The sequence below is a fragment of the Cynara cardunculus genome (assembly GCF_001531365.2).
Source record: "Cynara cardunculus var. scolymus isolate 2C chromosome LG 11, CcrdV1, whole genome shotgun sequence".
Classification (NCBI taxonomy): Eukaryota; Viridiplantae; Streptophyta; class Magnoliopsida; order Asterales; family Asteraceae; genus Cynara; species Cynara cardunculus.
The window spans coordinates 5,129,192-5,150,288 of record NC_037538.1 but is presented as its reverse complement, the minus strand read 5'-3'; the positions used below and the strand labels follow the sequence as shown (position 1 = coordinate 5,150,288).

At 34.9% G+C, this 21,097-nt stretch overlaps 2 protein-coding genes across 16 annotated transcripts; both read right to left on the bottom strand.

The window, feature by feature from the left end:
- Window positions 1-434: 434 nt before the first annotated feature.
- Window positions 435-4,339, bottom strand: LOC112521203 (dihydroneopterin aldolase 2-like). Of its 3 annotated transcripts, none has more exons than XM_025129918.1 (4): window positions 4,143-4,309; window positions 2,445-2,549; window positions 867-1,082; window positions 435-728 (listed from the first exon to the last, which is right to left on the bottom strand). In XM_025129918.1, exons 3-4 carry the CDS (start codon window positions 1,064-1,066, stop codon window positions 524-526), a joined length of 405 nt encoding a protein of 134 aa, XP_024985686.1. In that variant the 5' UTR covers window positions 1,067-1,082; window positions 2,445-2,549; window positions 4,143-4,309; the 3' UTR covers window positions 435-523. The 3 variants fall into 3 exon arrangements, with proteins under 3 accessions (XP_024985686.1, XP_024985687.1, XP_024985685.1); XM_025129919.1 differs by having other exon boundaries at window positions 2,445-2,492; XM_025129917.1 differs by lacking the exon at window positions 2,445-2,549 and having other exon boundaries at window positions 4,143-4,339.
- Window positions 4,340-7,662: 3,323 nt separating this feature from the next.
- LOC112520809 (ubiquitin carboxyl-terminal hydrolase 8-like) lies at window positions 7,663-16,921 on the bottom strand. 13 transcript variants are annotated; one of them, XM_025129393.1, is made up of 15 exons: window positions 16,642-16,908; window positions 16,485-16,528; window positions 16,313-16,399; window positions 14,943-14,997; window positions 14,374-14,503; window positions 13,865-13,924; window positions 13,703-13,792; window positions 12,865-13,209; window positions 12,582-12,722; window positions 12,267-12,437; window positions 11,816-12,073; window positions 11,091-11,239; window positions 9,728-10,264; window positions 8,739-9,012; window positions 7,663-8,017 (listed from the first exon to the last, which is right to left on the bottom strand). In XM_025129393.1, exons 1-15 carry the CDS (start codon window positions 16,890-16,892, stop codon window positions 7,913-7,915), a joined length of 2,697 nt encoding a protein of 898 aa, XP_024985161.1. In that variant the 5' UTR covers window positions 16,893-16,908; the 3' UTR covers window positions 7,663-7,912. The 13 variants fall into 13 exon arrangements, with proteins under 13 accessions (XP_024985161.1, XP_024985162.1, XP_024985165.1 ...); XM_025129394.1 differs by having other exon boundaries at window positions 16,313-16,387; XM_025129397.1 differs by having other exon boundaries at window positions 16,485-16,559; window positions 16,642-16,819.
- Window positions 16,922-21,097: the final 4,176 nt, after the last annotated feature.

The following is a 21,097-nucleotide window of genomic DNA, read 5'->3' as shown; positions in this document are numbered from 1 at the left end:
AATATAAAATCATCAGTTAAATAAATAATAATTGTAATCAATATGTAAATTTTGGCTGGAAGATAAAATAAACATGTAGATAGCATAACATGTCAATAAACAGATAACAGAAATTCGTTTAAATATATGTTTTTAGATCCTTTGAACAAATATTGAGTTCTATGGCTCTATTTGTTAGCAACTTAACAAACTCAACTAGACTCACAACTTAAACAATTAATTATACATGACTGTTTGGTAGTGACGTAATGATATTGAAAGCAGCTTTATTCAACAAGCTTCTAGGGAGGAGCTTTATACAGAAAAGAAAGGAAAGTCAAGGTCTTTTTTGAACCTGTCTTTCCAATTAATAAACACACTCCTTCCATCTGTGAAAAAACTTTTTCAATCTAAACAGACAGATTAATCCACACAGATAACTTACACATGACTTAAATGGAAAACCAACCAATAAAAGGTAGCATAGCATAAGGCAATGGAGATGGGGTTTATACAGTAGTAGCAAGTAAAAACTGAATAAAGTTTAAACAGGCATATCAGTGGTTCTATATCTAATAATCTCCACACCTAAATAGTCGAGCGGACCAGGAACCGCGACATGAGGCTTTCCCACCACCACACGTACAGCCGATATCTGCTCGTGGTTCTTCAAAGTTGTCGTAGCAATCAGTTGAGCCACCGATTCTAATAGGTTCTGAGAAGGACCCTCTACAATATGTTTCACAATGCTGTCACATTTGACCACAAAGAAAAGAAACAGAACTATCATTAGACATTTGTTCTTTGTATTTTGTACCAAAATCGTTCTTATATACTTTGATGTTTATATGAATTTTAAAAGTCAAAACTGGGTACCCATTACATACCGATAGATGTCGGTGTAGCTGATGGTATCAGACATGTTGTCAGACTGACCAGGTGTTCGAAGATCCATCCAAGCATCTACATCTATCAAGAACTTCTGGCCCAGTTTCTTTTCCTCCTGCTTCACCCCATGATAACCATGGAACATTAGCCCTCTTAGTATCAGTTTGTCTCCCCCTGATTTCAGCACATCTGATGTCATTGCTAATGAGTGAATTCTGCACCAAATTGTTAAAAACCCATTAAATTTTCAATCGAATTCCATGTTGTGAAAATAAACTATGGTTCACTAGATAAAACCATGAGGTGTTAAAGGAACTAGACTATCAAGGGAGATTCATATTTGAACAAGAAACACATATAGATGTTCAATAGAACCACAGAATTCAACTTGGTCTTCCCAAGCCAATTACGTTCGTAATGATAGTAGAGGTAAGGGGTGGCCCAGTTCATTAGGTGCCACCTCTACGTTCTTCCATCGTAAGCTAAAAAAAATTAGGCTCGTGAAAGGTGCAGCTGTATTGTAATGTTGGGTGCCACCATATATATTTTGAAACTACAACGATATTATGATAACCTCAAATTTCTCTCAGTAGAGTTGGTTTGAACAACTTTTCTCCCATCCCAAGCACCGGTTGGGAAGTCCGCTTCAATCATTTTCTTGGTTTTTAGCTGTTAATTTCAGGTTTATTATGTTTCTTGGAAAAATTTACAATAAAAGACTCGAACACAAGACCTCGCATATGAAAAGTAAGAAATTAACCAACATGCCAATGATGACTTTTTGAAAAATATCCGTATCTTCAATTTTATAGTCAAATGGTGCCACCACTAGAGAAAATTCCTAGGTCCACCTCTGGTAGAGAGGCTCAGACGCAACCACATCCTATAGGTAATAGGTTGCAACGTGTGTACCTAGATGGCTAGATTCTCCTTAGAAACCACAAAGCTTCAATGTCTTTCCAAGATTTGTCAAATTAGAAGAAAAATATATCTATAGCATTGAGCTTAGCAGGATCCTAAAATATGGGTTGTTCTGTGTTGTATTAACCAGTGACAGTATTCACTAGATAACTAAAGCAAAATGAAAAGAAGTCACAAAGAATGAATCAGAATTAAGTACAATTGCTAATCACCCTAATGGGTTTTCATCTTTTTTCCTATGAAAATGAGCCATGATTTCCAGCATTATATACGTTTTCGAATTTTTACAGCCAAGACCTTTAGGGATTTCATGGTATCTTTTTGGTAAGACTATACTTCATTTCCATGCCCTTTAAATTACAAGTCCCATCTCTATGAACTAATCTCCATTCACTAATTAGAGTCCAGATTTGATTCTTTTAACTTCAACGCTTATAGAATCTGCGTTAAAGTAATATATGGTCTCAAAATCAGAAGTGGAGAAACAAACAAATACAACAAAACATTTGAGATTTTCATTCCTTCGTATTTTTATAAATAATACTTGAGCATTAACCAAACAACAAAAGGATCATAAGACTTGAATTCATTCAGCAGCCAAACAAGCATATGATCGAAAAAGAACGAGTTATGAGAAAAACTGATGTTGGGTTGACCTGAATCACGTTCAACACCTCTGGCGACAGCGAGACTGAGAAAGTTTACTGTTTTGCGAGGCCATATTTGTAGTTAAAAGGCAAAACAAATATTAGTAAACAAAACTGCACAAGAGGACAAAAACAGCCTTATATGTATTATTGGAGATTCCACAAAAATTAATATCCCATATACAAACATGGATCAACTTGTGAAGGAAACAAAGAAGCAGCCAGAAACGTTTGATTCTATGCGGAGTATATTTCAATATACAATTGTGTATATCCATGGATCAATTTGTTGAAAAAACTACTGAACATCCAAATCGAACTCATCCTATCTGGACTTGAGCCTAACATGACCAGATGTCCATCATTTGACCTTCAAAATATATTGATAAAGTCCAAATAGACAACTGCTTAATCTGAAAATGAAAGATGAAATGACAGATGCAGCAGATTCAACAAATGCGGGCATAGGGTTGGAAACTGCATGAAGCTGAATAGCTAATGGATTGAGGCACTTACTTGAATAAGGGCTAGAGAAACCAGAGGCAAAGAGCAAGGGTTTTGCTTTTACCAAAACTATTGGACTTCTTCATTTTAGGTTGAGCCATGGAGCATCCATTCCAAGACTCGATTTCTTATCTTCTCATTATTATATTGGGCAGAAAGTTAAACAAGTACCCGAATATGATTTACTAACTGACATGGTCAAAATAAATAAAAAACTTATTCAGCAAAAACATTTTATTGATCATGTTTGTGCATGAATATGAATTATATCATTTGTTAGAGATGTGCATGGGTCGGTTTTCAAACCAAACTGCCAAGGAGGAGAGGGATTACTATCAACAAGCCGGGAGGAAAGGTGAGAGGCAGAAGGCTGAAAATAAAAGAGAGACTAATGGCAGACATTCATGCCATAGCAACCCATTTTTTAAAGAACAAGTATTATAGTCATTGAATTAAACTTGCCACAACATCAGCACAAAATATAAAAATTGACAACTTAATGGTACCAATAAAATTGACTTATGAAGTATAAACCCAACCAAATAGCCGAGTATTCAACAGATTATATTAGTTGGTTGATATTTAATAAAATTTCCCTTATGAAAATAATCAGATACAAGTATAAACCAAATCACATAGCCGAATATACAGAGGAAGACCCAGAATTTTTTTCAAAAGAATTTCCATATTCAATAATAGAAAGCTTCAAATGGCAACAACAAAGTGGAATTAAAATGACAGCAGCATTGAGTCAATACAACATTCAAACAAACCAACAATGGCAACATAAAACATTTAAATATTCAAACAATGGCAAGAACGGTATTCGTACAGCAGCAATGAATATTAAATGGTAACAAGTCTTCAAATTCCATATCAGATTTCAACTTTCAAGTGTTCAAATTCCATATCAGATTTCATCATTTCAACTTTCAAGTCTTCAAATTCCATACCAGCAAAACAATTCCATATCAATAATCAAAAATTCACAGCGAAGCAGCAGCAAAGCATATTCCAACAAAAGGCAGCAACAATTCCATAACAGCAATCAACAATTCAACATATTCCAGCAACAAATTGAAACAGCAGCAAAGAAAGCCTTCAAATTTATTCCAACAAATCAATTATCAACATTCAACAGATGCACAGACTACAAGGAAGAATATTCAAAATGACAAAATCAAACGATGAAAAAAATTGCACCTTTCAGCAAAACGCACAAAATCGAAATTGAGCAAGAGGCAAGTTTTGAGACTTGAGTCTTGAAACCGTGTCCCGTGAGTCCCGAAGAGCCGAACAAGCGAGTGTTCCCGTTTCGAGACAGAGGAGTCGATGGGCGATTTATGATTAAGGGTGTTAGCGTTTCAAATTGGGTGGGGGATTACCGACAACCCATTTGGGTGGGTTTCAATTTTCTATCACTTTTCATGTTTCCAGATTTCCCCCTATAATTTTATTTACTTTCAGTTTAGCCCTTATAGTTTTAAGAAATACAATAAAAATACAACAAAACATAACGTTGGCACATTTAGGGAGCGTTTGGTTTGCAGAATGTTTTTTGAAATAATAAGATGGGTCATGGAATATTATCATGTTTAACCAAATATTTGATTGGTAAGAAATGGAATGTAATCTATCAAATGAATTGAAATCTATCTGTTTGGTTTACAAAATGTAGTTTAAGATTTGCAATGAAATAATAAATAAATAAAAAAGACTAAAATACACTTTTATGAAGTTGTTTCTATTTTTTTTCCTTAAAGTACCCTTCTTCTCTGTGTTTGCTTTCTATCGTTGCTTTACACATGAACGAGACAAATCTGAATTTGGATCTCTATTCGAAATTTGAAGATTTTCTACACCATTTGTGATATATTGTTACCTGGTGGCGACGATGGTGAAGAGCTCTGCGAGAAGAGATCAAGAATGAAAGAACACATCCAAGAGCTTCATAAATCGAGGAAGAAGACGATGTTAAGCAGTGAGGGTATTTTTGTCATTTTCAAATTTTTGGGTGGAATGAATTTCAATTCCATCTCTTTTATGGTGAAATCCACATTTGAGAGAATATTTGGAATTCAATTACATTATATGGGTAACCAAACGTCATAATAAAATTTAATCAACGGAATTGACCATTCCAATTCCATCAGATTCCGTCATAATCCAACAAATCAAACACCCCTTTAAGATTCGAAAAAAGCAATTCCACTACCACGGAAGCATCAAGTGGTAGTAGGTGAAACCGTTTTTTCTCAAGGTAGGTCCACCTTGCGAGTATATCTCACTTGAAAGTGGAGTCTAGAAGATATGAAATGTATATAAAAACAGTTACTTACCCAAAATAGTAAAATACTTAATTTTGTAGAAATGTTAGGCAAGCAAGTTAACTACAAGTATATAATCGATAAAACTTTGGTTTGAGTGTGGGCTCCAAAGGTCAAAGTGCTTATAGGTCTCAAGTTCAAATCTAAGGAGGAATAAAAATTCTTTTGTGGGCACGGAGGTTCAAATGAGATGACTACGGGTTACCCACAAAGCAGGTGGTCGTCTTGGGATTAGTCGGCTCGCATAGCGGGTTGGATATACAGGTTAATAAAAAAATACTTTATGTTTTAATATATAATAACAAAATATCAGAAAAGAAGGTTATTTAACAAATTTATATGATTAAAGTAATTGGTTAGGTGAATTGAATAATTTGGTTGTGACTCGCATCATAAAACTATTTATGAATGGTTGTTAAGCCATTTATTACACGACAAATATACGATAAATAAATAATTTTTAATACATTTTATAAACAAGTTTAATTCACAAGATGCGTAATTTACGGTCTCATGGCTGCTATTAAATCAATATATGCTGATTAATTTAATAAAAACTAAATATAATATTTAATAAAAAATGAACAACATGAATTTGTAATTTAATGTGCATACATATTATATAGAAAGAGGGGGTTTACTTTGCAAATCATGTTAATTGTACAAACCGTACAAGACTCGTTCAACCAATCATAATTTTTTATTTTGTTCATTTTTGTGTAATTATGAGGGGTTGATTAATCATTTTTATTGTGGAAAGTGTTAATCATGGATATTATCATCTTCATTATTTTAATTTTAAAGAAATACATGAAAGAGTTTCATTAAAATTTCATTAAATATTATATGAAACAATTTCAAAACCATATATAAAACAACTTCATCAAAAAAGTATTATATGAAACAATTTCACAAGATTAAACAATTCTATGGAAAAAATTCATAAGATATATAATGAAATCGACAGATGAAAGTAGTTTGCACGGTTTGTACAAATTGGATGATTTGCATTTAATCGTTCCTCTCTCCCTCTCTCTCTCTCTCTCTCTCTCTCTATATATATATATATAATTATGAATTTGTGTTTATAAAAGTATAAATATATAATCACTAAATTTGTGGTCACGGAAGATCAAATGAGATGATTCTGAGCTATCTGCAAAACAGATAATCGCTCTGGAATTAGTCAGCTCACGTAACGAATTGGATATTCAAGTTAATAAAAAAAATTGTAATTAAAAATGTATAGAATCATTTGCATACTTTTTTCCCTTGGAGTAACGGAGTAACCCCAATTACCAATTATTTATAAACGATCCCAAAGAAATGTAAAAAAACACATTTACTAAATGCTTACCGGATAAATATCTATCGGATGTCACTTATTTTACCAAGTGAACATACAAGGAACAAAATATTACCCTGCAAGAGGCATAGCAAGGACCGAGTATCTTAAGGACCATTTACTTACCAAACACTTTGGTGGCGTTTGATTTTTAAGAGATACTAAAATCTGAAGTCTGGTTTCACTTCTGATTTATAAGAGATGGTCTTGAAGTATGGAATCTGGATCAGTAAGATTGTTTTTACGTCTGAAGTTCGAAATTTGAATCGGTCAAAATTAGTGCAAAAATATAAAAGATAAATACTTTTTTAAAAAGGATAAAAGATAAATAGTTTTTGCTAACAAATCTGTTCCGACCTCCAAAATATGAACAATTTGATAGAGGCGAATTAGGATTAAGAGGTATTAAAAGATATGTTTACCACTTAAAATTTCAGAGGACATTTAAAGCTTGTAAGCTCTTATTTTAAAAATAAAACAAACACTCTTAATACCCAACGAATCATACTTCAGAGATATTAAAAGGTAATTTTGAAAAAACAAACAAGTGAGCATGGCAAGGAGTCAAGAACCGAAAACCTTACTCAATAAAAGATATAGAAAGGACCGATAATCATACCCGGTAAGCAGTTACCAGATAAAAGACCCTTGCCAACAAGTCATTTTGATGTCCAAGAAGGTAATTCAATGAAGTGAGTGGTGACCAATGCCGATAAGCGCAAGCATGCAATAAACAGCTCCTTACCCACTCAAATGAGGGGAAAGACTCATCCGACAAGGCACTTACCAGGTAAAAAGAGTTTACCAACAATCCATTTTGATGGCCAAGAATGTCACCTCGATAAAGTAAATGAGAGCGGTAGCTCTTAGTGGAAAGAGCTTACCCAGTAAGCACTTGGTACACGACGCCTAAATTTGCATCTTCGACCCAGGCGTGATTAAAAAACTAGGTGAATAAACATATAAAATACACGATAAGATGAACCAAAATGGGCAATCTATAACAATGGGTTGGCAAAAACAAAGATCCAAAGTGAGGGCAAAACTTGTTGGTCAAAAAGCAAGCAGAGCTTGTTCTGATGTCTAAAGAAACTGAACGAAAGAAGTTGAGGTGGCCACTGGCAAAAAAGTTTGGTCTAATCTAAGTACATGTACAACATAGGCCACCCTCATTGCCACTAGTATTATCATCTATGTGAACTAGTAATCATGTATAATGCCTGCCCACAAATCTACACACAAACTGCACTTTAAAGGCATTCTTTTTCCTACCTTTAAATCATAGTGGGCCACTAACACTATCAAATTCTCTTGTAAAACAGAACATAGGCTGCTGATGTCTTGATTTGGTCCTCACTAATGGGGAAGACCTGGCTGTCATTGAACTCATACCATTGCTGCCCACACTGCATCAACAACATTAACACAAATAAATGCTTGGGTTCACTATAAACACCCTTGAAACAGAGCATATGTGGTACTGAGATAAGGTAGATATCAAAATGTTTTATATTGTTATTATTTGGTTATATAGTTTATTATCATTTTCTAAACGATTTCTATGAAGTAGCACATTCTAAGAGTTCAAATTTATTATGAAGATGAACTTCGATACATGTTTTCATCACCCATGTGAGCAAAAAAGAGGCCGAATCATAACAGCAAGCAATAAAACCATTATGTTCATGCATATAGAGTCGTTTTTCTTTCTTATATGCTTAGGGGCTGTTTGGTTGCTTTTCATCAACTCTTGTATGGATAAAGTTGTCCGTGTGGATTAATATGTCTTTATAGATCGGGAACGCTTTTGTTTGGGATGATTTTTTTCACAGATGAAAGGAGCATCTTTTTTAATTGGGAGGTTCAGGTTTGGAAAAAACTTGACTTTCTACATAAAGCTCCCTCCTAGAAGCTTATTGAATAAGCCACTTTATATATCATGGCATTAAGCCACTACCAAACAGTCATGTATAGCTGACCGAATAAGCTGCAAGTCTCATTAAGCTCTTTAAGCTGCTAACAAACAGGCCCTTAGTCGTTAAAACAAATAAATAATTATCATGTCAGAACAATTCAATTAAGACGGCTGATAGAGAAAAGGAGAAACCAAGCACAAGCACAACTTACTTGAACAAAAGCGGTGTAGTGACCACCACCCATTCCACCATAGTGATTACTTACTGCATACAGCTTGTACAGAAAAGAAGACTGGCCCTCCTTGTGTACGGTGTAATTTGAAAGGTCAAAGTTATCGATGGGGAAGTCCACAAAAGTTTCCAACTTGTCCTTGAGAAACTGGTTGTATGAAAATCTCTTCAAATGAATAATCAAAATTTCTGGCAATCTCCAGAGATCCAACTTTTTGCTAGCTTGACAATGCTTCAAGCACTTAGGGCAGTACCTGAAATTTTGAACATATTTTCATCTTAGTGGGATTGTAATTTAAAATCCCAAGAAAGGTAAAAGCACACTGTGGTGCTTGTTCAAAACAAGATGGAGTAAATTACGATAATATTCATCTCACTCCTTTATACTCCCCAATGCAAACAATACTCATAACCAATGTGCCACTGAGATGAATACATATGACAAACCTCTACTTGTTCAACAACTTCGATTAAGATCCTTAATCCATGGAGGGGCATAGGACTTCAGCTCTCTCTCTCTCTCTCTACATATATCTACATATATATCTTTACATCTTTATTAAGGAAATAAACCACATTTGCAGTTGCATAAGTATAAACATCAAAGAGCCCTACTGGAAAGCAAATGACTAGAAATCTCACTTAAATATCCTGACTTTCTACATTGTTTTCCTGATTACACAAGAGAATGTGACAAAATGAAATAGAAATCCATTTATTTCCCAATTTGCACATAAAAAGCTGCATCAAACAATGATATTAAGATCCATCTCTTTTAGTCATTTCAGTTTTTGGTTAGTACAATGTCAAGAGTATAAAAATGAGAATGTGTTTTCCAGTTAATTAATGTGAAGAGAACTAATAATAGGACATTTAACTGAAGAAGGAAGAAGGAAGAATGAAGAATGAAGGAAAAATATCAACAAATGGCATCCAAAAGTTCAGTACTACAAAACTAGCATGACGTACCACATGTCTTCAGGTCCTAAAGGCTCTTCCTTCAAGAATGCTTCAAGACATTTATACAGAGAAGCCGACTCTGGAGGCTTTTTTGATGAAAGCCCACCTGTCTCTGGTAAATGGCTTAAAATGCAAGTATCATACCGCTTCAACATTTCCTCTGGCCAGGAAACAAGCACGGTAATTTTACGAGATTCTGGGATTAACAATGGCTCATCCATCAGCATCTTAGTTCCTTCTGAAAAATGTTCTTGCTGTACAAAATAGAACTGGAAGTTGTCATCCACAAAAGACCTGTCGTTTACTTCACTGTTTGGAACACCATTAAATGCATTTTCATCAACTTTTTCTTCCATTTCTATGTCTTGATTGACGGTGTTTACAGAATCATCAAAAGCATCTGAAGAAAATTCATCCGGCATCAGAAATGGATGGAGTAATTTGAGAAATTTCTTCTGTATCTTGGAACCATCAGTACAATCAGGAATCCTTGCTACTAGAGGAATGCCAAACTCTTTCAAAGCTGGAGATCCTTGACCGTATTGCCTGAAGCCGAATAAATCATAGTAATTAGATGATATAGCCAAATGAGAAAAAATAAACAAACAAGCAATCAACACAACAAATATAATCAGATAATAGCATAGAATAAGAAAGGATATAACCCCAGAACCATGGTCAAAACGGCAAATGTATTGTTCTGAAGTGAAAGTACTTTAAGCATACTGCCTTCAAGTGACTAATTCCATTCACACGCATCAAATTAATTGATGGCTCTTTTTGTTTGGTACTTTATAAAGAGGTACATATATGACAGGACCTTATAGACTAAGAGTATTGGACTCAGAAAAAATAACATCAAGACAATGATATGTGACTAATTTCCTTAGAACACCAGGACTATTTAGAGACAAGAAACTCGCTTAATACATGAAAGAAATAAACACTTGTGGGAATTTGGTTTGATGGAATGGTTTTGAGGGATTTGGATTTCGTGGAAGGATATGGAATTGGATTTTTTTGTGTGTTTGGTTTGTAGGATTTGGAATGGTATTGAATTCCATTCTTTAAAAATAATTTATAAAAACAAATTATAAATAATTATAAAAATAATTAGATTACTTTTTTGTTAATTGATTATTAAAAGACAAGTGTTTTTAACATATTTTAAAACATCATTAAAAAAATTATGAAATCCCATCAAATACCAACCACCCCCTTGGGATTTCAAAATCCCAAGTTTGTACGATTTCAATTAAATCCCGGGATTCAAATCATAGAAATCCTTTAAACCAAGCATGGGATTGAAATGGAATTCAATTCCAAATCCCTCCAAATCCAATCCAACCCTTCAAACCAAACTGGACCTTACTCTTCAAAACGCCGATGCGTAAATACAACCAAGGGAAAATTGTCCTCATCCTTAGGTAGCCTATAAGCAACAAGCCGGTCATAATCCCTAACCAGCTCTATGGAGTCAGCAGGCTTATCCAAAAAATGAAGAACGCGGTGGTTGTATATCTGCACAACAAACCACAAGTTCAGAGCTCAAAAGTTATGCATGGCTAAGGCATGCAAACATGAAAGTTCAGTTCAGATATTTATATTTATCACATGCCGAGGTTTGCTTATGGGTCTGACAACACCTAGGCCTTTAGTAAGTGTAAAGGGCGTCAATTACATTAAAGTTCAAAGTACAAATATTCATCTTTGGACTTGAGCTAATCCTCATTTTCTCTTCAAAATAATTGTCATTCCAGGACAAGAAACTGTCAGCAAGTTCGTCCATCAAAAAGGCAGCAAGTGAAGACAACATCACCTAGACACCTACACAAATATTTCAAGCAAGGGCATCCCTAGATTCCCTAAAATATATATGGATCATGCATGCAATTTTGAAATAATAAGCGGCACTTGAGCGATTTGTAGAGTAAGAAGGCACAGATGTTGGGCTTGGTGTCTCACTGTATTCAAATGAGATTACATAACATCAGGTTCCATATCACATTCCTTGGTCCTTAGGCAACTCTTTTAATATTACTTCATTCAATATTAGGGAACACCCAAAGCTTAAAAAGAAGCTTTCATGGTACATACCTCAGCCACCAGCAAGGTTTCATCCTCCCGCAAAGAGCAAGCGATGCTCAAAGCCTGAATGAGATCCGTAAACTTTCCACACTTTGGGACAGTCACAATAACTGAAATTGGCAAAGTAGTCCCATCAGTGCTCAATACCGTCAATGTCATAGTCCTCATTGTTGTCGAAGGCAAGGGCAAAGACAGATATATGAATGGATCAAATGTAACAGAATGCTTCTTGCAAAGAGGACATATCAAAGTTGACCGATACTGCCCCTGTAACAAGTGGGAAATGCAGATCAATAGAAAGTAACATTCGTGGCTTCTTTCAAACAGAAGAAAGTGGTACGATATTGCCATTTTTCAAACTACAAACAAAAAGCAAACGATTGTTATCTATGACAAGATGATATATGATAAAAGAACAGATGTTGCTTGACAAAGATCACAAAACTATTAGTGAGATCACCTGGCACATGCCAACTATTATGGAGTCATTTCGGGCTAGATGATTCTGCCAATGTTCATCTGCTACTTCTTTGTCGGAAACTCCATCAGTGTCTTTTATCTCATTATAAGGCTTGATTTTAACACGATTGAGATCTTCATGGAGTCCATCCAGTAGAAAAGCAAGAAATTCCTATATTCAATGTACAAGGTTGGGAATAAAGTCAGAAAGAGAAAACATATAAAAGATTATCACACCTAAAATTTAGCAATAGAAATCATACTAATACATATAAAATACAGCATATTGTAGTTATAAAACTTGAGGATCACCAACTTGAGAATCATGCTGATTGTAGCCACTAAACTGAGGAGCAAAACCAGCTACTCTTGACTTGAATGCTCTTGGAGCCACTGAGGTAGCCCCTGGTGTCCATAGCTGCCTTAGCAAGTCTCCAAATGCTAGAGCTAGCTTCCCCTGGTCATAATGTGCAAAAAGGTAATTCATAAGCGGCCATACAGATATGCCATATGCCTTGGTAAACCCAATTAAAGAAAGCAAATAGTAAATAGGCTCCACTATTCAGAAACTAGTAACCCATAAAATGCAAATTACATACATTCATGCCCAGTGGATTCTCGAAGTTTAGATCTTTTCTGAAGTCCCCAAGAAAATAATTGACAAGCTGTGGAGTATGCACTAAGCACTGGATAGCGCTGTTCATAAAACATGTGTTGCCGAGATTGTACAATCCAGTCAAACCCAAGTTATAAGATTCACTGAAGCTACCAGGAAATGGTGGATGGCCAAGTCTGACACATGAGTTGACATTGTCAGAGTGGCCATTCACCTTCAGTGAACTACCGGAAGAAAATCCATCAGTTTTCAAGTCTTCAACTGCCATCCCATTTTCTTTTCGCATCACATCAAAAGACAAGCCATAAACCTGCAACTCTAAGAAAATCTGCAGTGCAGTAAGTACGAGCAGTTAGCATTCTGCATCATTTGGAACAAATAAGTGGTATGCTGGTTGTTTCAAAAGGTCTGAGTAACTAAAATAACAAAAGAAAATGATCAGGACACTGAATCCATGTGGAATTTAGAAGACCTGGTATGCCAGCAAGAAGGAATGTAATAGGTTACATCATAGGCAATACAGCAGAAAATAGAAGACTAAAATAAAAATGAAATTTAGAGATTTATGCTTTTTGGTTTTTGCTGAATATATAGAGCTTTACAAGATCCAAGGAGAAAAGATTAACTTAATTCTTCAATCTCTGATCAGGGCATTTTTTTGATAGGGTTGTACAGTACCAACAGGTGTTCCAACATTTATCCCTCAAGCAATGCTACTCACCAAACTATTACAACATGTAAAAGGTGATGCTCCATTTGTAGAAAGGAAAAACTAGAAAGGTTGGGAAGCTCAAAAACGTGTCCCAGATAAAAGTAATTACCTCTTCATTCACTTGTTCAGATTTATCAGATAGCATGCTGCCTTGTAAAAAAAACTTGGTTATTTGCCCTGAAAAATCCCATATGTTCAACTGCAAAATAAATGGATTCATTGATAAAAGCCCGCAAAATCAGAACACTAAGAAGGGCCAAAAATAACTCACCAAGCCAGACTTGACACAAAATATTTGGCAGGATTTATTAAAAGCTCCAATCTCATTGCCCTGAACAACAGTCACAGATTAAAAATATGCAAAACATAACACGCATAATGGCCGGCAGGATAGATAAAAAAATATATCCAGAAGAGGAAAAGAGCTACATTACGAATATAGTTGTAGAGTGATGTATTGGAAAGTTAATAGCAACAAGAGAAAAGGCAAACAACAAAGTAGAAAGTAGATGGATTGGTGCACAAGTAAATTTAATAATCTGATTTGATCAAACCAATTGTATGGCACAGCCAGAGGGAGTACAGGATCAAGATCTGATACACATGGGAACAACTATAACTACTGGTATGACATACATAATATTCAGGTTACTAAATACTAAGACAAGCTTATGCGCTGCTTAACATTTAAAAACATAGAAAGGCCATACTCGTAAAAACTACATAAGCCACATACCAGTCATCTGTAAAATTCACAATAACAGAAAAAAATGACATTACCTTTTGGCTAATCCTTACAACCAACGAATTTGTTGTTGCAGAAATTGAAAGCCTAACTTGCAACGAAAAAAAGTCTGCCTTATTATCTTCTATGGCTACAGAGTTCCCCACATACTTCATATCATAGTGCCTGCAAGGAAGAGCATATTGTTGAAGGGAAGCAATACCAATCATCAAGCAGATCAAGTGTCAATGAGATGCACAAAGAAGTCACATCAAGCATGAATTATACATAGGTTGAAACATGAAGTTTGGGGAATATTATGGTAGGGCGTGTCAATAGTTCTAACATCTGACCGCATTTTCTTTTTTAGAATGTGTAAGGGTTAGCTAGAAGAGCATGCAAAAGAAAAGAGGGCTGTAACATGGATCCAAAGGTGACATTGTCCACTTGAGTTGCAATGGACAGAACATATCTGTTACAGACCAGTCAGCATATTCTCACATTTAACAAGTGTGAAGCTCCTGTGAAAAAAGAGAAGCTAATAACATCAGAGGATACCATCTATCATCCAGAGAACGTAGCACCAACTTATCCAAAAATGGGGAAAAAGAACAGAGTAAGGTACCATTTTCTAAACGTTGTATAGAATATAGAGAAAAGGATATCCTCTCTGCCATACCCTGAGACGAAGATCACATGAGCCTTGAAATCATTCTGTTACGAACTTGTACAAATGTAGATTCTCTTTTGATATTTACCTTCCTCATCTGTAGTGGTGGACCTCCACTAAGTCAAGAAAACATCCACCAAAAACCTACTACAAACCCACTTACAGATGTTGTCCAAAAGAATATTTTGTCCACTCAATGCAGTCCCAAATGTACTCCCAAGTCCAGTGAAACCCTTATCAAAATCGAAACTTATGTATGTTCGATAGCAAAACAAAGAAATTCTTCTACACCTATCATGCAGCCATGCATACCTACAACGGTATTTTTGGTACCTTGTTTTTGCCCATTTGTCTTGTGTAATTGTCAAAATACACGAATGGCCAAAAACCAAGAATAAAATACTGGGCGAGTCAAAATTAGAAATGATCATAAATCTAGGAAAATTTCCTGTTTCCAATACAAAGGACTTTGAATAAAAGATTGCCCGGGTATCTTTCTATTTTGTGCAATAATTTCAAGTGAACTTCTAAAATTTCTCATCATAATTTAAGATCGGTGACGATCAATATTCTGCCAGATAACAATCATGCAAAAAAAAGTCTCAAGTCAGCTCGATCATTTTTGAGTCATCAAAGATTAAAATAGAATGTAGCTACACGCTTACAGCATATTAGTACCCTCTGGATACTACAATGAACGTTAAAATGTTCACAGTCCAGATCCAATGTGCCAACCAAAATACACAATAGCAATGCAGATATACTAAATAATTTTCCTTGTATAAACACTTGGAGATCATAGGGATGTCTACTTTAAACCAAGTTGAGCAAAAGAGAGTTATAATATACTTTATGAGCATGCAAAAAAACCTAGTTATCTCTGTGAAATGAAGCTTAAGAAATTTTGTTAGGTAATAACCTTCCTAGTAACTTGCTACATATAGGAAACCAGATCTGGTGTTATCCTTGCTTTCGCTTGGATCTTACCTAATTCATAATAAGCATTTCTTGGTGACATGAGTGATAATACATTTTGTTAATCTACAGAGTTAGCAAAATCGCAAGTGCTCGTATACATTGCAAAATAGAGCGTAAAACTGATTATTGGGATGACAATAACTTAAACCAGAATTCTAATGATCCAAATTTGCTTATATCTACATATAAAGCAACAAAGTGAACTTGAAAATAGTAGCTATTTACTGATACCAATGCATCCAACATCAGCTAAGCCTCTATAAGAACCATGTTTATATTACTAAATTAATAAATTCATGCAGACAGGTAAACCCAATAGAAACTCATTCAATAGAAAATGCCCTAACCATTTAAGAGCTCGATAGAACATCCATTCGGAAACCAACGCATACTCACGTCCGGAAACCCCTTGCTCTTCTCCCCTGCAATCAAGACTATCGCTTTCACTTGTTCTCATTTCCAGAATAATCTCCAAGTCAAAATCATCAGACAATCCCGAACTCGTAGGGTACAAAATACCATTCACTTCCCTAAACAAAGACTCCCGCGTCTCGTTCCACCACCTGAAAATCCAACGAACCAATCCACATATACCTATTTAAAAATCAACGCTTATCTCAGGACAAAATTGAACTAACAACTCCACCGCCAAATCAAACACCAAAATCAAAATCACCTGTGATCGACGAGATAAAGCCTCTCGTCGTCGAGGTCTGACAGACTCTGAATTGATCGGGCACTACTGTTTCCGAATAGAGAGTCGTCATCGCCGCCGTCTGCAGAGAAAAACAGGGAATCCATCTTGAGAAAATCTAGGGTTTTGGACAGGATGTGTCTGACGGTGGGGAGGATTTTTAGAGAGAGAAAGTTGGCGAGGAGAGAGAAAGCGAAGAGTTGAGCGAGTCGATCCTTGAAGCGATGGGTCATGAAGAGGAGGAGCAAAAGATTGAAGACCTTGCGTTGATGATGGATCAGTGCAATTGGGATTTTGAATTTGACTGCAAACTGTGTTTGGTGTTGGTGGATATTTACCTTTTACTACCCTCAAAACTTCTTCTATTCCCTATTTACCCCCCATAGTTTTATTTTATAAACTTTTGCCCTTTATTTTATTAACAAATCTCTCACTATCCACTGTCGTGCTCTTCTCACTATAACGTTGTCTGTATTGATATAGTTATATGTATGTTAACAGATAAGTTGTTGTTCAGTTGTTATGCTGAATAACAGTATGCGGAGGTTTTTAGTTGGATGGTGTAATAGTCTTATACGAAATACAGTCATATGAAGACAACCCTAATGTTAATGTAATCACTTGACCAAATGAATAGATAAATGAAGAACAGTTTGACGATGATTAATCAGTGTTACGTAATGAAAACTTTTCTTTGTATGGGTAAGTTCATTGACAATGTCAAACTTCGCTCTCATTCGATTCCAGCATATCAAATAAATATAGATGGTGAATCTAAAAGGATAAATTGAATAACTGGTATATGGAGGATACTTTGTCATATATATGGCATGTTTATTTAGATCTCGCTTTGATGGCAAGATTGATTTATCATACGTAGGTAGGAAAAAAATTGGTCGACATTTTAAGCGTTTATTATTTTTTACATAAAAGCTCAGTGTCATTTACCGTCACATGTTGTCTTTGTCGGACACGTGATAAAACAAATAAGAAAAATAGACAATAAATTGGAATACACGAGACGATATGCAAGCAAATGAGTAGTAGTATGCAACCTTATTTTTTGTATATAATGAGGCTGTAATCCTAGTTTTATTGTGTAATATGTTTTTTTTTTAACAAATGACCATGTTGTACAACCAAATTGACCTCTTAACCATTTCTCTTCGGACTTTACCCAAAAGTCATTAGGTCTACAATATCCAGGTCTGCAATTTCTTGCAAACTCACTAAACCACAAAAATTTTGAGTTTTTGGCTTAGGTCTGTAACCATACGTCCATAATTATTACGGATCCGGCCGAAAACTCACCTTCCTTGAATTTGTAACGTCAGATCCGTAAGTGTCCACCTTCATTGTAAAATGGGTTTTGGGTCGGATCCGTAATAGTTGCGGATCGGTGGTTAAGGACCTGATCCAAAAATGTTGATTTTTTTGTCTTTTAATGGATCCGCAAGTGTATTGCGAACCAAGTGACTTTTGGGTAAAGTCTGGACATAAATTGTTAGGAGGTTAATTTGATTGTGAAATATGATTATTTGAGTCAATTTCCCAATAAAATATCATGTATATTTCAACTAATTACAACAGCAAACTTGAAGCATTCATACACACTTGGGCAATTGTAATGAAATCAACACGATATTAATCAAAGCAACTTAAACACTAACACACAATTCAAATTCAAGTTTGATAATAAAAACATAATGTTGTACAATACATCATATCACACTTTGTCGTTTTCTCGTTACGTTCGCCTATCAGAGGGTCTTTCTTGACTTTACACGTACCTTCCAACTCATTTCTAATCTCATGTTCATGCACGATATCCCAACCTACCAAATAACCTACACATTTATCTCTGTGAACTTGGACTTGGTCTTGCTTAATTCGTGTTCAAAGTACCTTAAATCGCACAAAATGTCGACTTTGCAACCTTAACACCATTTCTAGTTATTTTTACGACCAAATGTGCGACTTTTCTTATACCAATTTGTTAAAGACGTTTTCGGGAAACTAATTCCAACAAAGTTTTAGATGATCATCTTATGGATCAAAAACTGACTTAATTGGAATGAAAATCAATCTTATATGAAATTTCTAAAATAATCTCGTTGTTTCCGTTTAAAATTAACATCCAAGAACCAAAATCAAGCTACGCTCGTTTTACAAGTATCTGTAGTACGCGTCTCAAGGTCTATAAAGTCATATTACATACATCGTTTCGATGAAGGAGCAATTTGTTATGGTTTTTATAGTAACATATTATCCAAAAAAAATAAATTTGTATATCCGTTACATTATACAACAATCCCAACATGTTGATAGGCTTTTAAGCATACATAGACAACATTTACGTCAATATATAAAGTAATGACGTATTTACTACATTTTTCTCATTAAATTGAATAATGTATGGCCTATGTATTGGTTTAAAATTTGTGTTAAACGATCCACGCAGTATTTACCACGTCTCTCTCTCTCATTACTTATGACGTCGTGACTTCCCCATCTCCAACATCTCCCTTCGCTGATGCTCTAGATTGTCATTCACAAGTACCCAAACTCAGCATGTGAACAAGACTCCTCGTCGTGAACAAGACTTCAAGTTTATACATTGTCGTTCCAACTTTGTGTCTGCTCCCATCTTCATACGAACACGATGATGAAATCAAAAGGTTTAGTTTAGCTTTAGATTTAAGGTTTATATCACAACTTCTTAAAACGAATAAGCACAAAATCATTGTTTATATTCATTGTTTGTGTTTATACGTTGATCTTTTTGGAAATTTATTTTATTTTGTTTGAATTAACCGATGATTGGTGGTGATGGTGTACTTGTGGTAACGGGTGGATGAAGGGTCAATGTGGTGTAGTTAAAAATTGCATGCCACGTCACTTTCATGTCATACTTTATATGTAAAATGAAGAAAGTAATAAATGATCAATTTACCCTCAGATTTAACGAACACGATGGATGGCTACTAGGGTGAGAGCCAAATCTAAAACAAATTGCAAACTTAAAGGGTTTTGTGTTATAAATTAAAGTGAAGCTCCAATTCTTCAATAACCCCCAAACCAAAGAGACTTTATGTAATAAAATAAATTCCACAATAACCCCCAAACCAAAGAGATTAAATTCACAATTTACTCCAAATTTTATTTTGGAGGAGAGAGAAATTATATTAAATATTTTTACTTTTTAACAAAATTTATTACAGATGGTAAAGATTACAAAATTACCATCTAAAAATTTAGAGTAAATTACAAATTTGGTCCTTGTGGTTATGTGCAAATTACGGTTTAGGTCCTCCAAACAAAATAACTACAACTATGATCATGGTGGATTCATTTTTGTTATGGATTGGGTCCCTCACCCTAACTTTGTTGACCTAAACTTTGTTAAGTTAAGGGTGTTTTGGTAATTTTAATATTTTTTTGATTTTAAAAACATTTAAAAATTTATGATTCTTAAATTATATACTTGTGATTATATGTCATATATAGATATATTTACACACGTTTGATTCCTCATAAGTCCCACCCATAGATGCCTTATTTGTTTATCGTCAATACCAAATGCATCTGATCTGACCCACATGACCTAATCCCCCCTACCGGTGTCCTTTTCGTTTCTTCCCTCATGTTCACCACAATTTCATTGACGAAAGTAAACCAACAATTCATGACGGAGGTAAACCATGGTTTGCAACGGTGAGTTCAAGTTTATGCAGGGGAAGCGCAACATAAACCATGAGTGACTTTGGGTTCTTGGGGTTGTGGTCTAGTGAAGGGAGTGCAGGTAGTTGCAGCCTTGCAGGTGGTGGCGAATAGCCGAATACATCGATGGAGACTCTAGAATAGTGTAGGGGGACAATGATTTTTGTGTGGAAGGGGGAGGAGCTTCACTGACAAATGCTACTCCGGTATTAGATGAATTAATATTTTAATAATATTATTAATAATATAACATTATATACGAAGAAACCGTTGATGTTGAATGTAAATAATTGTTTTTTTGGATTTTGATGGTTTCTCTGCATAAATAAGTTGTATACCTTTACGTACCCTGCAAGATAAAAAGGTATGAGATTTATGTTTGAACAAATAATATCTTAGAAGTGGTAATAAATATTAATTGAAAATTAGTAATTAACTTGCATACAGATTGTTTTATAAAAATTGAAATTACCAAAATACCCTCACATGAGATTATTTAACGGGATTTGAATTAACTACTATTAATCCCGATAACCAAGTCCATATCAAAACCATTATCATAAAAACGATTCTATAATATGTAATATAGGGGGTGTTTGGGATTGCTTATTTAAAACAACTTATGTTTTTTTTGTAAAAGTGCTTATTAACGTATGTGGTATCAAACCGGAGTTAAATAAAACATGGTTAAAATTGTAAACTGGTAATAAACAGTTTT